Raw genomic sequence first — 23,754 nt, forward strand, 5'->3', positions numbered from 1 at the left:
AATACACTGAACATAATCTTCCCAAAAGTTATTTAAAAAAGTTTAAGCTATTGCCATTATAAATTACAATAACTTTTATTTAAGTATTAATTATTAAAAAAAATAAAAGCCATTGTTATTTGTAATATTAATACATCTAAGTCATGTAAATACAACACATATTGCATTACAAATGCTATAGGTGTCACGTTTGCGAAAGTTAAAACTATTGGCATTGTAAATGACAAAGTTAATAATTTCGCTATTTTCAAAACCAGCACATAAATAAAAAATTTGTCATTTACAATACCAATAGCTCAAACTTTCATAATGCGAAACCTATTGCATTGCAATTGCTTGTTACTTTTTTGGTTAAACACTTCATAAGAGAGCATGTGTTTTCCAGCGCTCTCCCTCATGTCCTTCTCTTCCCTCCTGAAATACCCGTCCTGTATAGCTCACTCTTACGTGCTTCACCCCAGCCAAACTAATTTGCCGCTCTGTTATTCTTTCCCTTGTGTGCTGCTTTTCTCTGCCTTTTTCATCCACTCCGTTTGTCCCCACTGCACCACTGCGTGCCCATTTTTTAGGTCGAGGACCTAAAGGCTGCGCTTGCGCAGTCTTTGGTCGGAGATTTGATGATTTTTAGACGGGGCTTGGAACCCGCCTCTCTCCTCCACCTCTCGTCCATTGGCTGGCTTCCTAAACGGAGGCCAGCCATTGGAGGAGAAGGGAGTCACTCCAAACAAGCCCCGTCTCTTTCGGATTGGGGGGCGTGTTTTTGGCGTTCTTTCGCCCTGTGACGTCACCGTCTCCCAGAACGCCTAAACACGCCCCCGAATCCGAAAATTTTCGGAGTTGCGGCCGCCATTTTGTTTTTGCTGTTTTTCTTGTTACTCTCTGAAATAGAGACCTGCGTTCAAAATCCGGATTCTCCCCTTGACCAAATAGTGTGGGATCCTGGTCAATCTTTTTACTTTAGTGCCTCCGTTATAATATTAGCTAAATTCGGAAGCCTTTAATAACTCGTCGATTCGTTGTAGTTAAAACTCTTTTAATAAACATAAATGTATTCTTCGCAACTTTAATAAACATAAATGAATTCTTCGCAACACAGATCATTTTCTGCTAATGCGGATCTGATTTCAAGTGTTCTGGGGCATTTATTTAATCAGCGCTGAATCCTCGAAGGCACGCTCCGCCATTCAGAAAGGAGTGGTCTGCCTGCTCCTTGACAATTGTTCTGCCATGCCTGCGTGCGCGCTCACCGCAGCTCCCCGGCGAGGGGCTCTGAGGCACCAGACGAGCAAGCCGGGCTCTCCTGGGGGAGGGCGGGCTGTCTTCCTCCACGAGCGGGAGTGGGCAGACGCTGCTCTCCTCTCCGAACTCACTTCACCTCCTTTGGAATGATTTTACCTCACGAGCGGTAAGGGCAGATTTGGTCTGCCATGTTTATTTACAAAGGGGGAATCTTTGGCGAGGTCACAGGGCAGGTTTGGGGGACGAGCAGCATTATTGAGAGGCATATGCACGTGTGTGTGGTGGAGGGCCCTGGAAACAGCTGTGTGTATGGTGCTGCAGGTGCACCTTTTGGTTATAGTGTAGCTTAGAGCTGCGCGGATGGCTTTCTGAGCCCCTGATACGCATAGTCGTAATTAGGGAGGCTGCGTAGCTCTTTTTGATTGATGTATGTTCAGAAGCATCTTTTATGAAAGGCCCCACCTCCCTTTCTCGTGCATCATAGAGTCAAGGGCATGGACAGTAGTCTTTCTTTCCTGTGGCTTGTGTATGGCAGACACAGATGCAGCGAATAGCGCCGTGTGCAGCATTTCAGCCTTTGTCTGTCAATGCAAGGAACAAAACAGTAAATGCGTCTGCTCACTGGGATGTGCAGGTTCCTAAAATGCTGCTGTTTCATCATCATCGTCATTGCACCGCTCACAATGGAGATATTTGCACAATTCTGCCATGGTGTCTGGGCACTGCGTATGCGGTGAGCACAGTCCAAATGGAACAATATCCGCAGTGCCTGGTCGCAACCCTGCACCTAATTGTTTAGCATTAATGCAGAAAGACCGCATCTCTGTGAGTGTATATTATGGCACAGGTTAGCGTGTTCAGGAGATGCTGGGTTCTTTCTCCAAAGCCTGTTGGTGCAGTGATTCACAGCGGTCTGGCCTATGCGTTCGTAATCGAGGTTAGAGACTTCAGAGCACGTGTGTCAAATAGTTTCCTCTCCAAGTTACGTGGTCCTGTGGCCTCTGCACCGTCCTGAGAAAAGATCTGCATCTCTCTTCAGCAGACCCTGAAATTGTACTGTGCAAGTTCTTGCTATGTTTGGTCTAAGTAGTACACTTTAGCCATTAGCTGATTTTACTTGTATTTCACCATTTTGTAATGCACTGCTCTGTGTGTGTGTGTGTGGCATAGGAGCAATGCATGTATGTAATATTTTAAAATTAAATGTAAATAATCGTTTATTATTGTAAAGGGAAATATAGTGAATTTATTTGTGCATCTACTGTTGTGACAGAAATTCAAAGAAAGACTGGCAGCTTCGAATATCTAGTCTTTCTATTGGCCTACTTTGAATCAAATGTCTGATTTTCCAGAACCCCTTTTCTATAGATATTTGTACCCTACAGAAACCCATTTTCATTCTGGACTAATGTGTAAGGTGTTTCCAAATTCCATGGACCGCCACTGTAAAAAAAAGTCTTGGTCCAAGAAGATAGTGTGTGCTATTCGGTTGTTACCCCTCCTATTTTGAGGCGACAGAGAACTACAATGTTATTAACAATGACTCTTTTAGAACTTTCTAACCTACTGGTAAATGCATTCACGTTTGTTAGCTATTTTCCATACATAACCTCACTCGCTCTGTCTTCCAGTTTTCTCACTATTTTGGTTAACTCTCAGTCATAGGTTTTAAAAGCAATATGCGTTTTTTAGAAGGCTTTCGAGCCAGAAATATATATTTACTTTCAGCAGCTCAGATCATTTGGTTCAGGCATGTGTACTTAGTTCTCTTTTACAAATAAGCCAAAGTGTAGAGATGTTTAATTGTGAATATTATGCTATGCTTCTTTGTATTCTTTCTCCTTCTTTACTCTCAGGCTCGTGGCTTTCACAAACCCCTCATCAGCTCGGTAAATTTGTTTTTGTGGGGCTTTCAGTTTTGACTCATTATCGTTGATGTAATCCCATATGGTGTAAATGCAAATCTTAATGAGGTTACTGCGGTAACAACCAGTGGTGAAATGTTTTGTTGAGTGTGTGCTACTCTTGTAGCGTGGAAACAGGTTACATGCTGAGGGTAGATTCTGAATGATCATTTTTGACAGAAACAGGAAAAAAGAAAGTCCCTCCAGCAACTATTTAGAGTATAAACTGCCAGTGAGCCAAGAATAGGGCCTTGAATCTTGGGATTTTCTTTCATGAGTCTGCAAAGAGAAGAAGCTGGTTGCTGATGGGTCATGTGTGAGTTTTAGATCATAATCAGTTGTTTTCTATGAGACAGAAGCAGAGCTGTTTACAGCAAGATTAAGGAATTGATTACAGAGGGGTCTGGGGTGGCACATCGGGTATGACCCCAAGCTAATCCTCCTGCACATCAATACAATCATTGACTGGGACAGTCCACAATTAACACTACTTTGGCTGGGACTCACAGTGATGAAACAAGACATTACCCATTATTTGGTAAAACAAAGACACCTCCTCGGTTGGGGAGCAGAAAGCGGGAATGGATTGTTGAATGTGTATTGAGAGGGCAGTATATGAAGGTCTGGGATGCTGCAGGAAATACATTAAAATATGGAGATCTTGGGCGGAATATTGAGGTATCAAGATTACTCCTAGGATAGATTGGGTTGAGTCTCTGTGGGGATACACACATAATGGGGACAACCGTATGTTGTCTCAACACTGGACTAACTGGATTTCAGACTGGGAAACATATACTGGAAGAGCATGGTTTGGGGATACATGGGGAGTGGGTAGGAGTATCCAAATCAGCACCTCTGTGCCTTTGGTTTCTGTAATAGTTTTGTTTACACTCATTGTAGTAAAATTCATTATGTATGTTTCCAGAATTAAACCAACAATTACATTTGTTATAAAATGGAGGGGCCGACAAAAGCAACTCCAACATAATGCTTTAGAAACTGCTTTCTGGCGTCAGACTTCAACATGCAGTTGAACCAACTGCAAGGCAGGCACAAACTTGCCCTTGTGAACAGAAGCCATGCTAAATTGCTGTTTACAATAAACTATGAAAAGTTTGATTTGTTGAATTTTCAGTAAAGAATAACTCAATATTAGCAAGTGTGATACTTTACTATGACTGCACCTCCGAGCCATTGACCATATAATGATAGGAAGCAGCATATCAATCTGTCATTAGATTTGTAGAGTGCTTCTTGTCACCCATGACGGTATCCAGGTGCTGGCAGAGTCCAGTTAATTAGCCGAATAGCCAGGCTTTCAGGGACTTTCGAAACTCTGAAAGAGACTGGGAGGTCTGTAGATGAAAGGGTAGCTCGTTCCTTGTCTTTGGAGTTAGGAAGGAGAACGAGCGACCTCCGCATCTGCTACATGCGGTCTCTAGGGCGGTGCGACCAGTGCCACCGCACCAGGTGCTGACTTCTTGGGGGCGCAGTGTTTTTAAGTTTATTATGTTTTTAAAGCACCTGCTGCCTCTTTCCTTTCCTCCGGCAATTACCAGGCCTCACAAAAATGTCAAGTTAACTCCTGTGATTAATGTTCTTCCGGGAGAGAGATTGGAGTTTTGTATATTTGATGTTTTGACTCATGTCAAAGTAGTGCAGAGGGTTAATATGCCTATTATAAAGAACGTGTACAATGTAGATTCCAGAGTGCATATAATGTAAATAGATCAGCAGTGAGTTATTAACTTTCATCATAGAGCTGCACACACACTGCAAAGTGTGCATTAGAGCATAGATTAATTTTGCAAAAAGGGTTAATTTGGGTATAAATTGATTCTTATTATTAAAGAAAACTCCCAACTCTGCTGTTTCTTTTTCCACGCAGAGTTTGTGCTTCTCCACACCAAGCGCTCCTAAACTATACTACCTACCAGTATGGATGACATGTGATTCCCACACTTTTAGTCCTTGGGCTTATGTAACATATCTTATAAGCTGATTTACACACATATGGTTGATTATGAGGAGAGTTGTTGGCTGATGGCTTTTTCTAATACTATGGCCGGGGGCAGGGAGATTAGTCAGTAGTTATTGAGTTTGCTGGAGTCTGCGAATGGTTTCTTTAGTAAGGTGTTCCTCGGTGAAGGTGGCTGTGGCAATTCAGGTGTTGAACAAGGCGGTGAGTATGTGGCTGATTCTGGCTTCATTTTTTTCACATGGTGTCTGTGGTGTGTTGGGGTGGGGCTGATGGTGGGCAGGTGTGCCTACTGTAGCAGGTGAACTGGCAGGTGGGTGCAGGCGAAAGGTCCTCTCGTGGAGCATGGGTGACAGTGCTTGTTGCTCGGTCGAGGGTGTAGAGCTCACCGATCGTGTATCTGCAGGAGGCCCAGGGATGGTGGCACTGGGTGCAGTCCAGTCGTGGATGAGCACAGACAAGCTTGCCTTTTGCACGCCGGTAGTGCAGTTGCACTGCGGCCTGCATTAAGTTGGTCCTGAGGTGGGTAGGGCTTCAGTCGGTGGGAGCTAGGGCTTCTGTTGGCGGGAAGAACGGTGATCGAAAAACCTTGGTGTGAAAACCCAGGCAGAGGCTTTTGTCACGCGATCAGGCTGGAAGAAGCAGGATCTGGAGGCAACAGGCAAGGTGGGTGCCCAGGTGCCTTCTAATGCGGTCATGCATTAAGTAGGTCCTGGAGGGGGCAGGGCTTCTGTTGGCTGGAAGAATGGTGAGTGGGAAAACCCTATGGTTGGTGTGATGAACATCACTGATGGCTAGTGACTCTGTGTGCATAATATTATTGTTTGCTTACAGACCAGGCACTGTGCATTTATATTAGTGCATTTTCTGTACAATTGGAAGGCAAAAGGAATGGAAGAAATTGGCTTTTAGTGTGAGAACTACACACCTCGATGTCCAGTGGTACTGAAAAATCTATAAGAACAGCTGAGGCGTTTTCAGCTATATCCCAGAAGTAAGCTAGTGAGATAACAGTACAGCATTTGCCTCATGGTCCCAGTTACAAGGTAATTGTGCAGGAATCAGGGGCTAGTGAAAAGATTGAAATAGCACTTGCACTCTCAGCAAAATGCACAAGCAAAACATTTGTGCTTTTAATGAAGAACCCCCTGGTTCTCCTGCCCCTTCGCTGTGCTTGTTCTCCTGCCCTCTCACTGTGCTTGCTCTCCTGCCCCCTGGCTGTGCTTGCTTTCCTGATCCCTCGCAGTGCTTGCTCTCCTGTGTGTGTGTGTGGGGGGGGGGTGTGGCTCTGTGTGTGGCTCTGTGTGTGTGTGTGTGGCTCTGGGTGTGTATGTGGCTCTGGGTGTGTATGTGGCTCTGGGTGTGTGTGTGGCTCTGGGTTTGTATGTGGGGGCTCTGGGTGTGTGTGGGGGCTCTGGGTGTGTGTGAGGGCTCTGGGTGTGTGTGTGAGGGCTCTGGGTGTGTGTGTGAGGGCTCTGGGTGTGTGTGTGAGGACTCTGGGTGTGTGTGGGGGCTCTGGGTGTGTGGGGGCTCTGGGTGTGTGTGGCTCTGTTTGTGTGTGTTGCTCTGTTTGTGTGGCTGTGTGTGTGTGTGTGTGTGTGTGTGTGTGTGTGGCTCTGTGTGTGTGTGTGTGGCTGTGTGTGGCGCTGTGTGGTGCTGTGTGTGTGTGTGCGTGTGGTGCTGTGTGCGTGTGGTGCTGTGTGCGTGTGGTGCTGTGTGTGTGTGTGGCGCTGTGTGTGTGTGTGTGCGCGTGTGGTGCTGTGTGTGTGTGTGGCGCTGTGTGTGGCGCTGTGTGTGTGTGTGTGGCGCTGTGTGTGTGTGTTTGTGGCGCTGTGTGTGTGTGTGGCGCTGTGTGTGTGTGTGGCGCTGTGTGTGTGTGTGGCGCTGTGTGTGTGGCGCTGTGTGTGTGTGGCGCTGTGTGTGTGTGGCGCTGTGTGTGTGTGGCGCTGTGTGTGTGTGGCTCTGTGTGGATAGCTTTTTTTGTAGGTGGCTCTGTGTGGGTGGCTCTGTGTAGGTGGCTCTGTGTGGGTGGCTCTGTGTGGGTGGCTCTGTGTAGGTGGCTCTGTGTAGGTGGCTCTATGTGAATGACTCTGTGTGGGTGGCTCTGTATGTAAGTGTGTGTGTGGGTGGCTTTGTGTGTGTGGCTCTGTGTGGGTGTAAATGCAATAGGTCCTGCATTTGCCAGCGATTAAGCTATTGGCATTGTAAATGACAATGCCATTTATTTAACGATTAAGCTATTAGCAATATAAATGACAATGCCATTTATTTATGAAATAAAAAAATAAAAAATGCCATGAGCAATGCCAATAGCTCTACCTTTAATAATGCCGAGACCATTGCATTGTAAATGCTTGTTTTATTTGGAGAGCAAGACAGCACATTTCTGACTGACCCTCCCTCCGCCTTGCAAAAACCCTTTTGTGCTAGTAAAATTTCATTTTTTGGTAAATAAAAAAATATGTCCCTGTTCCATTTCGTATGTGCATGCATTCTTCATCACTCATGTGCGCCCCTACAAAATGACGTGTTCAGTGGCATCTAAAGCCTTTTTGCTTTTAATTTCAATATTTTCGCTAATGCTGTACAGCATTGGTAAAACGAATAGATGCAAAAGGCAATACCTATTTGCTTTGACCTCTCAATCTCAGATTGCTTCCCTGTATGAATTTATTGGTGTTTGCTTGATTTTTCGCTTTTTCATGGATTGTAGGTGAAGCTGAGATGTCGAAAAGGAATTCCATCTTCTCTACGGGCCAAGGCATGGCAGTTCCTGTCTAACAGCACAGCGCTTATTGAGAGGAACCCAGGAAAGTTTGAGGTACATGCTGTAAAGATGATCAGGGGCTAATATGTGGTTGAAGCAGTGCATTTTATTCAGTGGACGTGGTAGCATTTTCTAAAGTAGATGCTGAAATCATTAGACAATGTGACTTAGACCTCCATTACCATGAGACTAAGGTATCTGCATCACCCATGCCCACCATATTGCTGTCTCTAATCGGTATGTATGGGTTTTTTTAAAACTTGTTTTTACATTTTTTTTAATTTGTTTTGAAATGTGCTTGCGTGTCAACAAATAATTTTGAGCATAGACCATTCCCCACCTGGAGAATACCATTACCAGATTTGTAGAAAAGAGGGTTGTTTAATACATGGTGTCTTCCCATTTTCAACTTTTGGCTTCGCAACCTGCTTGTGTCCTTCTCACATGCTGTGGAATCTAGCCACAAGTCGATTCGAGGAAAGAGTAGGTCATAACAGTAGACTGACGTTTCCTCTAAGGGCAACTATTTATCGTATGCCATAGTATATTTCTGTTATCAATGCCCTCCCTCCAACCCCTTCAGTCATAGGCCAAAAGTTTAACTGCTCGATTTGCTCTTTTTTTCTTCCTCCAAAGAAGAGAACTGTCATAGTCACCCACGTGCGTAGGGAAAGAGGCATGTCATGAATAATGCATGCAGTTCCCGGTCCAGCCACCAGCTGGCAAGGCACCCACAAGTCATTTGGAAAGATCCTATATACCGAGTATTAGAAGCACATTAAAGGAATCCGTAGGCTTTTTTTTACGTTTGGTATTAGCCAAGCATTTCAGTTTTAATATGTATGTGTGTAGTTATACTTAGTACACACTTTCCAGAGTAAGAGCTTTTTTTGATTTGCTAATAACGTTGATGCAGTTTGACAAATCTTCACAATATTTTGAAAAACGATTTCATCCTCCGCTTGCTCCTTCCTGGAAAGTTTCAGGGTGATCCAGCATGTAGGGGCCCCAGAAACAAGGGGTCCCAAAACACACTTTCTGCACACAATTTCCATTGTGAATTTTAGAGATATCTCCCTCTCCCTCACACGCACCTGTATTTCCAGTTTTTAGGTGGCGAGCAGCTCTCTTATATGAAACACTCTACAATACAACTGACAGTCTAAAACTGCTCACCTTAAAGGTCTGTTTCACTTGCAGAGTTTTTAAGCATAGGATTGGGACAGTGCCACCCACGCAGAGCCAGGAAAGTGACAAAGACCTTTGCTATTTTTGCAGCAGCGTCTTTAAGCATAGGATAAACTTGCCATGCCAAGCTGAAAAATGACAATTCCCTTTTTACCACTCCAGGCATACCATTACAGGTTTGGATTGGTAGAATAGCATCTAAGCCAACCTGAAATAAAAAAAAATTGTCTCTGACACCGTATTCAAGCTGATCAGAGAGACCAGCAAGACATAGCTTTGTCCTGAGACAAGGGATCAATAAAACCTGGAAACTAACCAGAGTTCCCTACCTCCTTTTTTGCATAATGTATGTGGCACTCTAAGCCTGAAAGTGTATTGCTTTGATTTCTACTGTGTGCTCCCTTGTGTCAAATCAAAACTAGTTCTCTCTGACAAACTAATTAAAGCGAAACACGTGTCGGGGACTGCTTTAATTTATTCCAGGTTGTCTGGAATCAGCATGGCAAGTTTTGTACATAGCTTCACATTTTAACTGCAACAGGAATTTTGGGCCTGGTGTAGAGTTCGGCAGAAGCAATAGCCATCACATTTAAACTTTAGTAATCCGTCTTTTGAACTTTAAATCAGGCCTGTTTCCTGATGGGGAACATAATTACACCAAACTTTGCAGAAAACTAGCATTTTGCTTGCTATTATGTAAATCATTTCACATGTTTTAAAGACCTTGTCTTTTTAAAAATTAGAGCTTTCTAGACCTTTAATTTGTGGATCCTTCGAGGATTTGTGAATCCTTGGAGGATCTGCAAAATCCATTTACACTATAGGAGTGCCATTGGATGAGAGAGCTTTTCCTCCCATCGTTCTCTGCCGATACTATGAATTTTCAAAATCCAGCACTTTCTCAGATTGGCTGATATTACAGAGAAAGTTGTGTCGCAGTGACCCATTATACACAATGTGACACATTATACACAATGTGACACATTATACACAATGTAACACATTGAGCACCACACTAGGACAGATTAAGACAAACCGGGCATAATGTTTAGGGCAGAGACTAGCTGGACGAGTAGGCCAATAAGGACGATTAATAAAGGGACCTTCCGCATCAAGAAAAATATTTCTATGGGTTTAAGGGATTTACTATACTGGAATCCACAGATCACACTAGGGGTACCTTATTCACAAATCTGGCCCTAGATCTTGGATCTGTGACTACTGAGGAAAAAAAGAACAATATGGCACTCCTCAGCTGCATTGGCCCTATCAATCAATCAATCAAGGAATTTGTAGAGCGCGCTACTCACCCATTAGGGTGTCAAGGCGCTGGGGGGGGGGTCGTTACTGCTCGAACAGCCATGTCTTGAGTTGCTTCCTGAAAGCAAGATGGTCCTGTGTCAGCCAGAGGTGGGTGGGGAGGGAGTTCCATGTCTTGGCTGCCAGGTTGGAGGAGGACCTTCCTCCGGCGGTGGCTTTGCGAATACGTGGGACGGTGGCAAGAGCAAGGCTGGTGGAGCGGAGCTGGCGGGTTGGCGTGTAGAATGCGAGACGATTGTTGAGGTACCTGGGGCCCGCGTCGTGTAGAGCCTTGTGTGCGTGGGTGAGGAGTCGGAATGTGATTCTCTTGCTGACGGGGAGCCAGTGCAGATTCTTCAGATGGGCAGAGATGTGGCTGTGGCGGGGGATGTCCAGGATGAGTCTTGTCGAGGCGTTCTGAATGCGCTGTAGTCTTTTCTGGAGCTTGGCTGTGGTTCCGGCGTAGAGGGTGTTTCCGTAGTCTAGGCGGCTGGTGACGAGGGCCTGGGTGACCTTTTTCCTGGTTGCGGTGGGGATCCATCGGAAGATTTTTCGGAGCATGCGCAGGGTGTTGAAATAGGACGATAAGACGGCGTTGACTTGCTTGGTCATCGTGTGGGAGGAGTCCAGGATGAAGCCCAGGTTGCGTGCATGGTCTGTGGGTTTGGGTGCGGTGCCCAGGGCAGGTGGCCACCAGGAGTCATCCCAGGCAGAGGGGGAAGGTCCGAGGATGAGGAATTCAGTCTTATCTGAGTTCAGCTTCAGACGGCTGAGCTTCATCCATTCCGCGACGTCCTTCATTCCTTCCTGGAGGCTGGCTCTGGCTGTGGCTGGGTCGTTGGTGAGGGAGAGGATCAGCTGTGTGTCGTCGGCGTAGGAGATGATGTTGAGGTTGTGTTTGCGTGCGATGGCCGCGAGGGGGCTCATGTAGACGTTGAAGAGGGTGGGGCGGAGCGAGGATCCTTGTGGGACGCCGCAGATGACTTCGGCAGCTGCGGACCGGAACGGGGGGAGGCGGACTCTGAGTTCTACCGGCGAGGAACGAGATGATCCATTTGAAGGCCGCGCCTTGGATTCCGGTGTTGCTGAGGCGTTGTATCAGGGTGCGGTGGCATACCGTGTCGAAGGCTGCTGAGAGATCCAGGAGGATGAGTGCGGTGGTTTCCCCGTTGTCGAGCATAGACCTGATGTCGTCGGTGGCTGCGATGAGGGCGGTCTCAGTGCTGTGGTTAGCTCGAAAACTGGACTGTGACGGGTCGAGGGATCCGTTTGTCCCAAGGAAGGCGGAGAGTTGTTTTTTGACCGTCTTCTCGATGACTTTGGCAGGAAACGGGAGGAGCGAGATGGGTCGAAAGTTCTTGAGGTCCGTGGGGTCCGCGGTGGGTTTTTTCAGGAAGCTTAATGGCTATGCTAAGCTAGAATTCTGCGCAGGGCCTGGCCATAGCCTACCAATCCCGGATATGCACGGATGATGGCCATGTGCATCTGAGGTGGCTGCTGTAAGAGGGGAAGGCAAAGGTTCTGACCTTTTGCAGAGGCCATGTACAGCCAATGGTTGTCTGTCCACGATGGGTTGGCTGCATGCCCAATCATTAGGTCACACTCAGTGTTAGAGCTCCAATGCATATGTCCAAAGGTCAGGCAAAATTCACTGGAACAAGTCAGTTAAAGAACAGTAATAATTATCAATTGATACTAAAAACTACTGAAATTTAGTATTTAAAGTTAGTTCCGCAATGGTGAGGTTATGGTTTGCTTGGCTGTTTCGTGAGTAATGCTTTACGCCGCTATCTTTATGGTGCATGTTTAAGTTAAAAAAAAAATAAAGTTTTTAATCCTTAACCATAAATACATTGCAACTGTGTTTTTTTTTTGTTTGTTTGTTTAATGAGTTTGCGTGTGCGTTAGAAGAGATACTATCGGTTGTAATAATGCTCTCGGATCCCTCTCTTGGGCAGCACTACTCATGACTTTCTTTCTGGACTTTAGTTGTCATTTGTTCTTGTCTCTCATTAACAATGTTACTTTTTTAATATGTTTAGTTGCCTTGTGGACTTGCATAAGGTTTTCACTTTTTCTCCTGCAGGAATTAGAGCGGAACCCTGGAGATCCTAAGTGGTTGGATGTTATTGAGAAAGATCTTCACAGACAGTTTCCCTTCCATGAAATGTTTGCAGCCAGAGGAGGACATGGGTGAGAAAAACTAAATGTGTGAGGCACGTAGTATTGGACAGCGCAGGGGCCATATTTTTTAGATTGGAGGGCAATAGGAATGAGCGGAGGAGAGAATTGCATGGGCTGCACTGATGGACATGTAGCAGGGTAAGAGGGATTGGGACTATATAGCCGTAGTAGTATATGAATGCATTTATGGTGCTGATTAAAGTTATGAAACAAAGCGGAGGCAGCTGATTGGTTCGATGAAGTGTCCATGTATTGGTGAAATGGGCAGAAGTGGTAGGAACCATTCACCAAAATTATTTATTTAATTTCATGTTGCATTGTAGAACACTTTAACAGACAGTAGGCTGCATCAGAGCATTAAGGAAGGAAGGACAAGAAGGTGCATATTAATATGCAACAAATTCCCTAGTCCGTAAACAGATTGGAACAGATGGGAACAGATGGGACTGTTGTTTTCTGCTGTCCCTTGTGGTACTGCAACAAACTGGGCCGGTTGGGGTCTTGGACCCTTTGTCATGAAGCCCTGCATCTCAGGACTTGGCTGGAACAGCAGGGCATGTCCCTGGTGGTACAACACCTGGCAGGTTCGCTGAACACCAGGGTGAACAAACAGCCATTGATGCCCTGCAGATCACAAATGGCGTCTCAAGGCCGGAGGTGGCACAAGGTCTCTTTCAGCAGTGGGGAGAACCTTGGTAAGATCGATCTCGCCTCTGCCGAGAACACACAATGTCAGCAGTTTTGCGTGCTGGAGTTTCCAAGTTAATTCACTCGGAGACTCTTTTCGTCTCGAGTGGAACTCAGGCCTCCTGTATTCCTCTCCATCCATACCACTCATGCCAGAGTGCTCAAGAAGATCAGGAACGATCGGGCCTAAGTCTTTGTTGTGGCTGCAGACTAGACTTGGAGAGTCTGGTATCTCAAGCTTCTCCAGCTGAGCATATATCCTCCGATCAGGCTGCCCTTTCGGGAAGAACTTCTGCCACAGAAGCAGAGGAGGATTCTCCACCTGAAGCTGTCAAATCTACGCCTTTTTGCGTGGACATTGAGCGGCAGCAGTTCATAGCATTTGACCTTCCTCTTGAAGTCTGTAATCTTATTTTGGTAGCCAATGCGTCCCTCCAACAAGAAGGGCTGCGCTTGCCGATAGAACACATTTGTAATATATTGTACAGAAAAGTCTTTTGACTCTTCTTTCTGCTGCCCTTTCTGATAATTTGCTTTTTATTTTAACCCTTGCCCAGCAGGGCTCCTCTCTGTGGACTCTAAAAGGGTACCTTTCAGCCCTGTCTGCCTTTCTGAAGCTGCTAGACCAAACCTCATTATTTAAATTTCCCATTTTAAATCGGTTTCTCAAGGGACTTGTACATATTTTCCCACATTTCCCTTTCATTATGCCTCAGTGGGACCTTAGTTCGTTTCTCACTTACCTAATGTGGGCTCCATTTGAACCTCTGCACAATTGGCCCCTCTGGCTGCTTACCATCCAAACAGGCGTTTTAGTCAGGAGGGTGAGTAAATTGCAGGCTTTGTCATTCAAGTCTCCTTACCTGACAATCTTCCCTGACAAGTTTGTGGTTTGCACTAGGGCCTCTTTCCTTCTGAAAGTGGTATCACCATTCCATGTGGGGCAATCTGTTACCTTGCCCACATTCTATGCTCTGCCCCATTCCTCTAAGGAAGAGAAGCGACTCCACCATCTGGATCCAAAAAAGAGCATTTTCGTTCTACCTTAACCGCACTAAAGCATTCCATGTGGATCACCAATTCCGTGTAGGTTACTTTGGGGGGTCGTGCGGTGCAGAAGAGTACTATCTCACGATGCGTCATCCTCTGCATCAAAATTTGCTATGCTTTGGTAAAGAAACAGCCTCTTGAAGGCTTAAGAGCTAATTCCACAAGAGCAAGGCTGCCACCACAGCGTTGAAATGTGGAGTTCCAGTCCTCAACATTTGTCAGGCAGCAACATGGGCATCCCTGCACACGTTTACCAAGCTTTACTGCCTCGACTAATAACTCTGCTGGGAAGGCCTCTTTGGCCATTCTGTCTTGCAGGACTTTCTGGTCTAAGCTTGTCCGCTGTCCCTCCTCCAAGGGATGATATTGCTTGTGCATTTGTTCAAAGGTAAGGAATCTGCGACTAGATGTCTCCATCAGATGGACAAGTTGCTTACCTTCGGTAACGCCTTATCTGGTAGAAACATGATATAGCCGCAGATCCCTTACAAACCCACCCATCCTCCCCGTACTGTGGACAGGCTTCTAGGGTCGGGAATGATCCCTTTCAGGGCCCTAGTTGTTGAAATACATCAGGGTCCGCGCACTTTATGGCTCTGGCGTGGAAAGTCGTGAAAAGTAACTGACGTCAGCATGCCGAGGTGGCGCCTATATAGGTGACGCAGACATCACTTCTAGCGCGGATGACACCAATGTCATGCGGAGCCAACCGAGACAACCTACCGGTGTACAGGAGTATTGTTTGAAGAAAAATCTTATGGTTCCAGTCTGACGTCTGGGATATTCAAAAGTAAGGAGTCTGCCGCTATATCAGGTCTCTACCAGATAAGGTGTCAACGAAATAAAAAATGTGCCCATTAATGTGCCAGTCACACCTGACTTCCTCTCAGATGCTCACTTTCGTCCGAGCTGTTCTGGATACGTTGCAGTTTTGAGCCTATCCTCCCGAACGGTGAGTCCAGGATATTCAGTTTATGATACCGATGTTTCAGATTATCCTGGAATTCAGTGAGACTAACTCTCAGGCTTTTGTGCATCATGGCCTCCAGCCTTCTGGCAACACATGCCCGTTGGCATATGGCGGTTCTGCCGTTTCCCTCATGCTGTCCAGTGAGCACAGCATGAGGGAAATCTTTCTGACATGGAGCAGATCTCGAATGAAACTGCAAATAACCTGCAGTGGTGGCTGACGAACTGCTTATCGGTCAGTGGTAGACCCCTTTCCCAACCAGGGCTGACTTAAGTGACAGATGCGTTACTCATGGGTTAGGACAACCATCTGGGAGAGGTAGAGATCTGAGAACTCTGGTCTACGGCGGAGTCCCAGCTCCATATCAGCCTGCTGGAGCTGTAGGCGATCCAGCTGACATTAAAAGCATTTCTTCCTTTGATCAAGGAAAGACTAGTTCAGGTGTTAACGGACATCACCACTGCAAATGTTACTGTAACAAACAGGGTGGGATGGGGTCATGGACCTTGAGTCAAGAGGCACAGCATATGGCTTGAACGTCAAGGCATTTGCCAGGTGATTCAACATCTGGGGGGCTCTCTGAACACCAAACCAGGCAAACTTAGCCTTCGATGCGTAACGAATTGAGTATAGTGTCTCCATCCAGAAGTAGTGCATGATCTCTTCCAAGACTGGGGATAACCTTGGTTAGATCTGTTCACCGCCGTTTAGAATGCGTAATGTCAGCAGTTATGTGCTCTTGAGTATCCAAGGCGGCTCACGCTCTGAGATGCTTTTTGTCTCAAGTGGAGCTTTCCGCCGATACCACTCCTGCCCAAAGTTCTCAGGAACAACTGGGCCCAAGTCATTCCTGTGGCTCCAGATTGGGCACGGAGAGTTTGGTATCCCGAACTCTTGAGCATAAGTATCTGTCCCCTGATCAGGCGTGCACCGTGGGAAGATCTTAAATTGCAGCAGTGTTGCAGGGTCCTGTACCCAAACCTGCGCACCCTCCACTTTTATAAGTGGAGATTGAGCCGTGAGAGCCTTTGTCCTTCCTGTGACGCTATTTGGCAGCCAGGCGTCCCTCCACCAAAACAGTCAACACCTGCCGCTTGGACAAATTTGTGACGTGATGTGCATCCAAAAACGTTGACCCGCTTGCTACGCACATATCTTACGTTTTATAGTTTGTACTTTCTGTGGCCCAGCAGGGCTCTGGGCCGGGCATTGTTTAAAAGTACTTGTTGTCTATATCTGATTTTTTGTGGTTGCAGAACCAACCTTCTTTGTTTAAGTCACTTGATGTGACTCGTTTCCACAAGGGACTACAAAACCTATTTTCTCAAAGGCCATTCATTACGCCACAATTGTATTGCAATCTGGTCTTAACGTTTTCTTATGTGCACACCCTTCGAGACAAAGTACAACTGCCTGCTACAGTCACTTAACATAAAACCGGATTTTCTGGTAGCCATAATATGGGCAAGGAGGATTACCGAACTTCAAGCGCACTCTGTGCAGCCTCCCTACCCAGACATACTAGGAAGACCCATGCTCCTTTACTTCCACGGGTGGTGACTTATCCATGTATGCCAAAGTATATCGTTATCTACTTTCTTAGCACCATCTCAACCTTTTAGAGAAGAGATTTCACTGTCTGGACCCAAAAAGAATGTTATCCTTCTGCATTGATAGTTCTAGAGAGTTCTGGGTGAAGGAGCAACTGTTCATTGGTTATGTTGTGGAGTTGAAAGGGAAGGCTGTGCAGGCTTGGACCAGCCAACAATGGATATTGCTCTGCATAAAAATCTGCTACGCATTGGCCAAAAAAACAGCCAGAGTGTTTGTGTGCTCATTCTGCCAAAGCCAAGGCTGTGACCACTGTGTTAGGTCGCGGAGTCCCAGTTCAGGACATCTATCAGGCAGCAACGTGGGCGTCTTTACCCATGTTCACCAAGAACTATTGCCTGGTCGGTCATGTCCATCATGGTGGGCACTTTGTCCATTTGTTCCTGCAGGACTTTTTGGTCTAATACTTTCATATACCCACCCAGGAAGGTATTGCTTGGGTATCTATTCTAAGGTAAGGAATCTGCGGCTATAAGTCTTTATCAGATGAAAAAGCATTTTACCTTCGGTAACTTCTTATCTGGTAGAAACTGTCTCGCTGCAGATTCCTTACCGACCCTCCCTTCCTCCCCGCTCTGCAAATGGATTTCTGCTTAGGGTCACCCTTAAGAAGCACATAGTGACGTACACCAGTTTATCAGCTGTCTTCGTGGCTCCATGCTTCTGGCATGGAAATGTCGCTAAAAGAAACTGTCAGCGCATTGGGGTGGCGCCTTTATAGGCACCACTTAAGTCCCTTCATGGGCCAGGATGCTGCAGATGCGAGGCCAATCAACTCCACCTTAAAGGATGCATGAGTACTGTTCCAGAATCTCTGGATCCATTCCGATTCCTTAGGATAATTCTAAGATAATGAAGCTGTGGATAGATAGTCTCTACCAGACAAGGCATTAGCGAAGATCAGTAACTTGTTAGAGCTGCATTTACTCCAAACAACATGTTTTATCAGTCCTCATTTATTTTCACTAGCATGGTATTCTATGTATAAAATGTATGTGTTCTGTTTCAGACATGCATACCTTCTGCCAAAGGTAGATGTTTACTAATATCTTGCAAAGTAAAAAAGCCACTTTTTCAGTGTGGCTTTTTGCTTCGTTAAGAAAAAATTGGGTTGTGTAGCGCACTCCTTATGAATCAGAACTTTAAATGTATACTGTTTTACTCACAATTTTTTGAAAGAGTGTGCTCGGTGGGATAGAGGGAGCAGCACTCTAATTAAACTAGAATTAAACACAGTCTGGTGACAGTCGTCACCAGGCCCTGCCCGCACTATTGGCGACAGAACTCCATCTGCCTTGATAAACTATAAACTACGAAGTTTGATGCTTGCTCATTGAGTTTTAATTGTATGGATTAACTTAAACTTTTCATTTCATCAGACATTATCCAAAATACATTTGTTAATCACCAGTTAATTTCGATATGTCATAATCCTGAGCTAGACATATGATTAACTGTCTAAATGAAAACATTCCTTATTGCAAAACATAACAATTTCGTCAAGTCCCAATGCATTTCGGGCAAAAATCCCTTCGTCAGGGGCACTGTAAGGAATGAACATTCAATAAACAACCTGATTGTGAATATTCAATACATTTACATCGCGACTCAAATCACTATTTATATCTAATTAATGTGGTATACAGTTCTGCATGTAGTGTTAGAATATAGTCAGAAAGAACTTAATTTAAAAGTCAGAGAAAGAGCAAAAAGTCCAACCGAAAAAAGTGAATCTGTCTATGGCAGGTGTAGATTTAAGTTTATGCTTAGTGATAGTCTAGGTTGAGAAGTGACAACAAGAGGACTCCAAGGTAAGCCTATGAAGGTATAGGAGGAAACAATAATCACTGTGGACTCACATCGTAAACGGAAAAAATACCACTCTTATTGTGTTAACTCAGACTGGCGCATCAAGGTAATTATGCTATGGCACTAGGTGGAAACTAAGAGAATGGGTAAAAGCAGACTCTATTCAATGCTCTAGATAAACTGAGGATACTAGTAAACTGAAATGGGTGTTACTGTGTGTGTAACAAAGAACTTGCGTGAAATTACCTGAAATGTAGAGATGGTCGGCCGATGACAAACACGTCGGTGCGAACAAATAAACAAAAGGCCAGCCAAGCTTACTCACACCTATGGGTGAATATACAAAACTTCACAATCTGAACAAACATAAAAGGTTCAGAGTTTCCGATATAATTTCTCCAACAACCCAAAATACCTGAAAAGAGGTGCTTATGTCTGAAGCGTAGTGTCCTTGCTGAAATACCACGAAGTGTGCAATAGTCCTTCTAACTCGAACGTTCCGCTTTTATTCTAACAAAATAAGATAAAAACAAACTAAGAAGCTGCTAGATAACACAGCTAACGGATTGAAATAATGCTGTTGTAGGTCTAACATACCTCCAAACAGAAGCTTCACGCGTGGAACCGCCAAACTCAACCTTCACTAAACAAAAACGTTTCCGACTAGTTTGTGATCAGGCGGACATAAATAACGGACTGAGAAAGTAAGCCTTCAGTCTGACTGTTGCAAAAAATAAGTCAACATAAATGGTGGACTAAAGTCCGCAGTAACAGCGTCAGCCATATTGGTAGTTTTAATTGAAGGAAACGACAGTAGGTTGAAAACCAACAAACATGTATCGTTGGTTATACATGAACATTTACAAAAAAATCCTTCAAAACTTTGTCAACCAAGTATATTCGATGCGAATGGAAGCCTCACTGCTCATAGAAAATCGGCAACAGCCGTCTCTATTATTATTGTGAACAAGGTGATGTCAGTTATTCCTTCGTTCCAACAAAAACTTGAACATAAACGTAAAACAATGGTCTGAATAAACGTAGACGATCGTGTTAGCGTGATTAAAATACAGACACTCAGTAACACCTAAACGAAGTAGTGGGGTAGACAGACTAGAAAACAAGTGCAAAACAAAGAGTAAGTGAAGGAGAAAAAAGAAAATTAAGATGCAGCTTATGGTAATTGAAAATGTTGTTCAAAGCCTATATAGACATGCATCAATTTAAAATCAGTATATAAGACCACGAGGCAAACACTCATATTACATGCTTCATTCTATGAAACCATCAAGGTTTATTTTATTTCTAGTTGGAAAACTTCCATTTTTGGCCTATGGGTACTGATATTTAATGTAAAGGGTGAAGAGGTTGACTTTGATATCAGTGCTGAAAGAGCATTTGTTTGTTGACTAGGATTCTAATCATAGGAAGCATATCATATCCAGTTTGGCAAACACTCATATTACATGCTTCATTCTATGAAACCATCAAGGTTTATTTTATTTCTAGTTGAAAACTGCCATTTTAGACCTATGGGTACTGATATTTAATGTAAAGGATGAAGAGGTTAACTTTAATATCCGTGCTGAAAGAGCATTTGTTTGTTGGCTAGGATTGTAATCAAAGGAAGCATATCACATCCAGTTTGTCATTAAGACCTTTTGGTATCAAAGTTTCAAGGAAATCTATCCTCCAGATTTCTCGGGGAAATTTGTATCTGTTCTAACACTTGGAACCTGAACTGAGGGATAGTGTGTTTCATCTCTATCCAGTGAGTAACCAAGCTTGATGTCAGAGTTTTATTACGGATTCAGCTTTTATGCTCCGTTATCCTTATTTTAACTTTGCGTTCCGTTTTCCCTCTGTACAGATTTCCACAAGGACATTTAATGCTGTAAATAACGTAAGCTGAATAGCAATCAGTCCGTTGTCTGAGTTTGATTTTTTTGCCATTTTGGGGATGTAACAAGAATGCGCCTTCTGTGATGTTATTACAATGCGTGCAGTTGTAACACTTTTTCATGCCTGGGATTTTGCTTCATTAGATATAAATGTTACTGTAATGCTCTTTTAAACTATCATCCATTGTGTGCTTTCTTTTTTGTTAACATTGCTGTTTACAGATTTAGTATTCAGGCTCTGATGAGGCCGGGACTGTTAGCTGGCCAGGATGTACTATTTGCACACTGTCTGGTTTGCAAAACACACTTTGTTTTGTAATGTGAACGATGTATTAATTATTGTTTCGCTAAATGTATATTCAAAGAAGTTCACAAAACCTACGCAGGGATTGCAGTTCCCTTTGCAGCTGAGAATTTCAGAAAGAGCTGGGCAGGTACGTGAGCTGCTGCAAACCACCTAACCATGGCACCCTGTCAGCTCCAGAGAGCAGAGGGACCTGAGAATCCGGACTCCGGTAGCCATCAGCAGCCTGCGCCTCAACCGTGCCTGAGATGCCCTGGTTAGGCTGTTCCCAGCAGCTCACGTACCTGCCCAGCTCTTCCTGAAATTCTCCGCTACGCAGGGGACTGCTCTCACATGTAAGCAGGAAAGGGTTATGTTTCAAATACTGAGGATACTGTATGAAGGTTTATGATAGATGTAGAAACAACAGGAGAGGAAGGGTTCAGGGACACTCCTATACCCCAGTCAAAATATCATTTAAACAACAAAGGAGTGACTCAAACAGTCAGACATAACAGGATGAGACGTAGAAAAAGCACGTGGGTGTGTAAAAGAAAAAGAATCACAGTGATTTTTATAAAACCCTCACTCACCCAACTATTGGGTGACATGCTTCATCATCGGGTTGTTCACCGGGTATGCCAAGTGCATGCCCGGTGTGCTACTACACCTGCAACTGCAGTGGAGCTGGTTACTAGAATAAAAGCAGTGCAAAAAGTGATAGTGAATTTAAAGTGTCAGAATAAAAAAGTGCGCGTTCCAACCTATACTTAATTTTAATAAAGGTTGAAGCATGCACGATGTTAAAAAGGTTTCTTCACACCGGAAAAATCTGCATTCCGGAGACTCCCCGTATTTCCACCTTCGTAAGGCACTGCCACCGCCTGAATAATAAAACCCGCCCCACCGACCTATGAAGTGAAGACAATTGTGCTTTCACATTACAACATCCTGGAAATACCAGGGTAATCCGGTAAATAACCGTGAGTCCTTTCTCTTTCTAGTACACTGAGGTTAGGGTACGCCTTAGCGTGTGTATACCGCCCAGTGTCACAGTTTGGTCCTGAAGAAAGCTCGGCTAAAGAGGCCGCCACGAGCAGAAACATGTCGACCATATGAACCAAAAATCAGGACTGTTTGACTCAAATTTATTGTCAAGCCTGTCCGCCAAACCTTTTTAACATCGTGCATGCTTCAACCTTTATTAAAATTAAGTATAGGTTGGAACGCGCACTTTTTTATTCTGACACTTTAAATTCACTATCACTTTTTGCACTGCTTTTATTCTAGTAACCAGCTCCACTGCAGTTGCAGGTGTAGTAGCACACCGGGCATGCACTTGGCATACCCGGTGAACAACCCGATGATGAAGCATGTCACCCAATGGTTGGGTGAGTGAGGGTTTTATAAAAATCACTGTGATTCTTTTTCTTTTACACACCCACGTGCTTTTTCTACGTCTCATCCTGTTATGTCTGACTGTTTGAGTCACTCCTTTGTTGTTTAAATGGTTTATGATAGATGTCACTATTCTAGTTATCCCTTATATATTGCTACAGGCGCCCTGAGGAAGTCTATGGTTAAATCCATAAAGATGAAAAACGTGTTTGCTTAATCTGTGGCTATTTGTTGTTGATGAAGATTGGAGTGCTGATTAATATACAAACAAGATATGGAATAAAGTGCAAAGAAGAACAATTTTGAAGACTAATGTGTGGACTTAATATGTGCTCGATTACATTATTGATGCTCAGGATATTGACTTTTTGTCTGTTACATATGTGTGAACCGAGGTCTGCATTCTTTGACAACGCGGGGTGGTCTTTGTACAATATCCTTAGAGCGCTCTCGTTAAGAAAATATTAATTGCATACTTAAGCTTCATGACCATGCGAAGTTTATACCCTACTGCCCTTTCTCACGGATTATGTTGGAATCGTATCCCAACACCAATCCCAGTGTTAGAAGTATGATTCCATGCACTGGGGGGCTCCCTTGAGGTCCACCCCTGTATTCCCTGTTACAGCCTTTCTGGGCCTGACGGCAAGCTAGTGCCGCTGCCGGCCACAGGCTGGATTCTGCCCTCCTCCTGCTGCTGAGCCCACCTCAAGCAGAGGAAGATGAAACAATAGGTTTCCTGTCGCTGGAGGTGTGACCTCCTCCCAGACAGGACTTAGTGTATTGGGCTAGGGTGGGGTGCTTGCCAGCACCACCAGACTGCTTTGTAGGGCACATTTAGTGCCCTTCTTACATACTCCAGTTGGAACCAGTTCTGGGAGTCCTTGGCTCCTGCTCTGGTGTGAAACTGGACAAAGGACATGGGAGTATCCTCCCCTCTTGTCCAGCCCCTCCTCTGGGAGGGACCCCTGAGTCGTCCCAACCCTTTTCCTAGGGTATTTAAGGGCTTATCTTTAGGTGGCTATTCAGATTTGCCTAAAGCCATGTCACTCTTCGACCGTCTGGACACTTGGAGTTAGTCCTGAAATAGAGACTGCATCAAGGAAAACTCCTGCTGCTCCTGATTTTTTTTTAAACAAACTTTATTAGGTTTATAAAGCAAGACTTTAGCAGTTTGTCAAATCCTAGTTCTAGCATTTCCCCCCCTTGATGTGCCCTTTGATCATACAATTCTAGGGTCTCTAACTAAGTCCCATGACACATATCAATACAATATTGTAGAATAATTGACTGAACAATCAAAGAATTTTTAAAGAAAATTAGATATAAGTCAAGGGGAATATCCTCTTCTGCTTAGCGGTGCCCTCAAAATATCCCTGTCACAAATCCTAACAATTCTAATCTAATACACTCCCAACCTTCCCTCCCTCCAGGCATGTCACTTCCAATGTTATGCTGTGCTATCAATAGATATCAGCTTTAT

At 44.6% G+C, this 23,754-nt stretch overlaps 1 protein-coding gene across 1 annotated transcript in view; it reads left to right on the top strand.

The window, feature by feature from the left end:
* Nucleotides 1-23,754, top strand: part of TBC1D10B (TBC1 domain family member 10B) — a 401,631-nt gene that overhangs the window by 210,553 nt on the left and 167,324 nt on the right. The window contains exons 3-4 of the mRNA XM_086931687.1: nucleotides 7,838-7,945; nucleotides 12,465-12,571. Coding sequence (XP_086787813.1) covers nucleotides 7,838-7,945; nucleotides 12,465-12,571 — 215 coding nt within the window. The remainder of the gene's footprint in view (nucleotides 1-7,837; nucleotides 7,946-12,464; nucleotides 12,572-23,754) is intronic.

Source organism: Lissotriton vulgaris, chromosome 7 (assembly GCF_964263255.1).
Source record: "Lissotriton vulgaris chromosome 7, aLisVul1.2, whole genome shotgun sequence".
Classification (NCBI taxonomy): Eukaryota; Metazoa; Chordata; class Amphibia; order Caudata; family Salamandridae; genus Lissotriton; species Lissotriton vulgaris.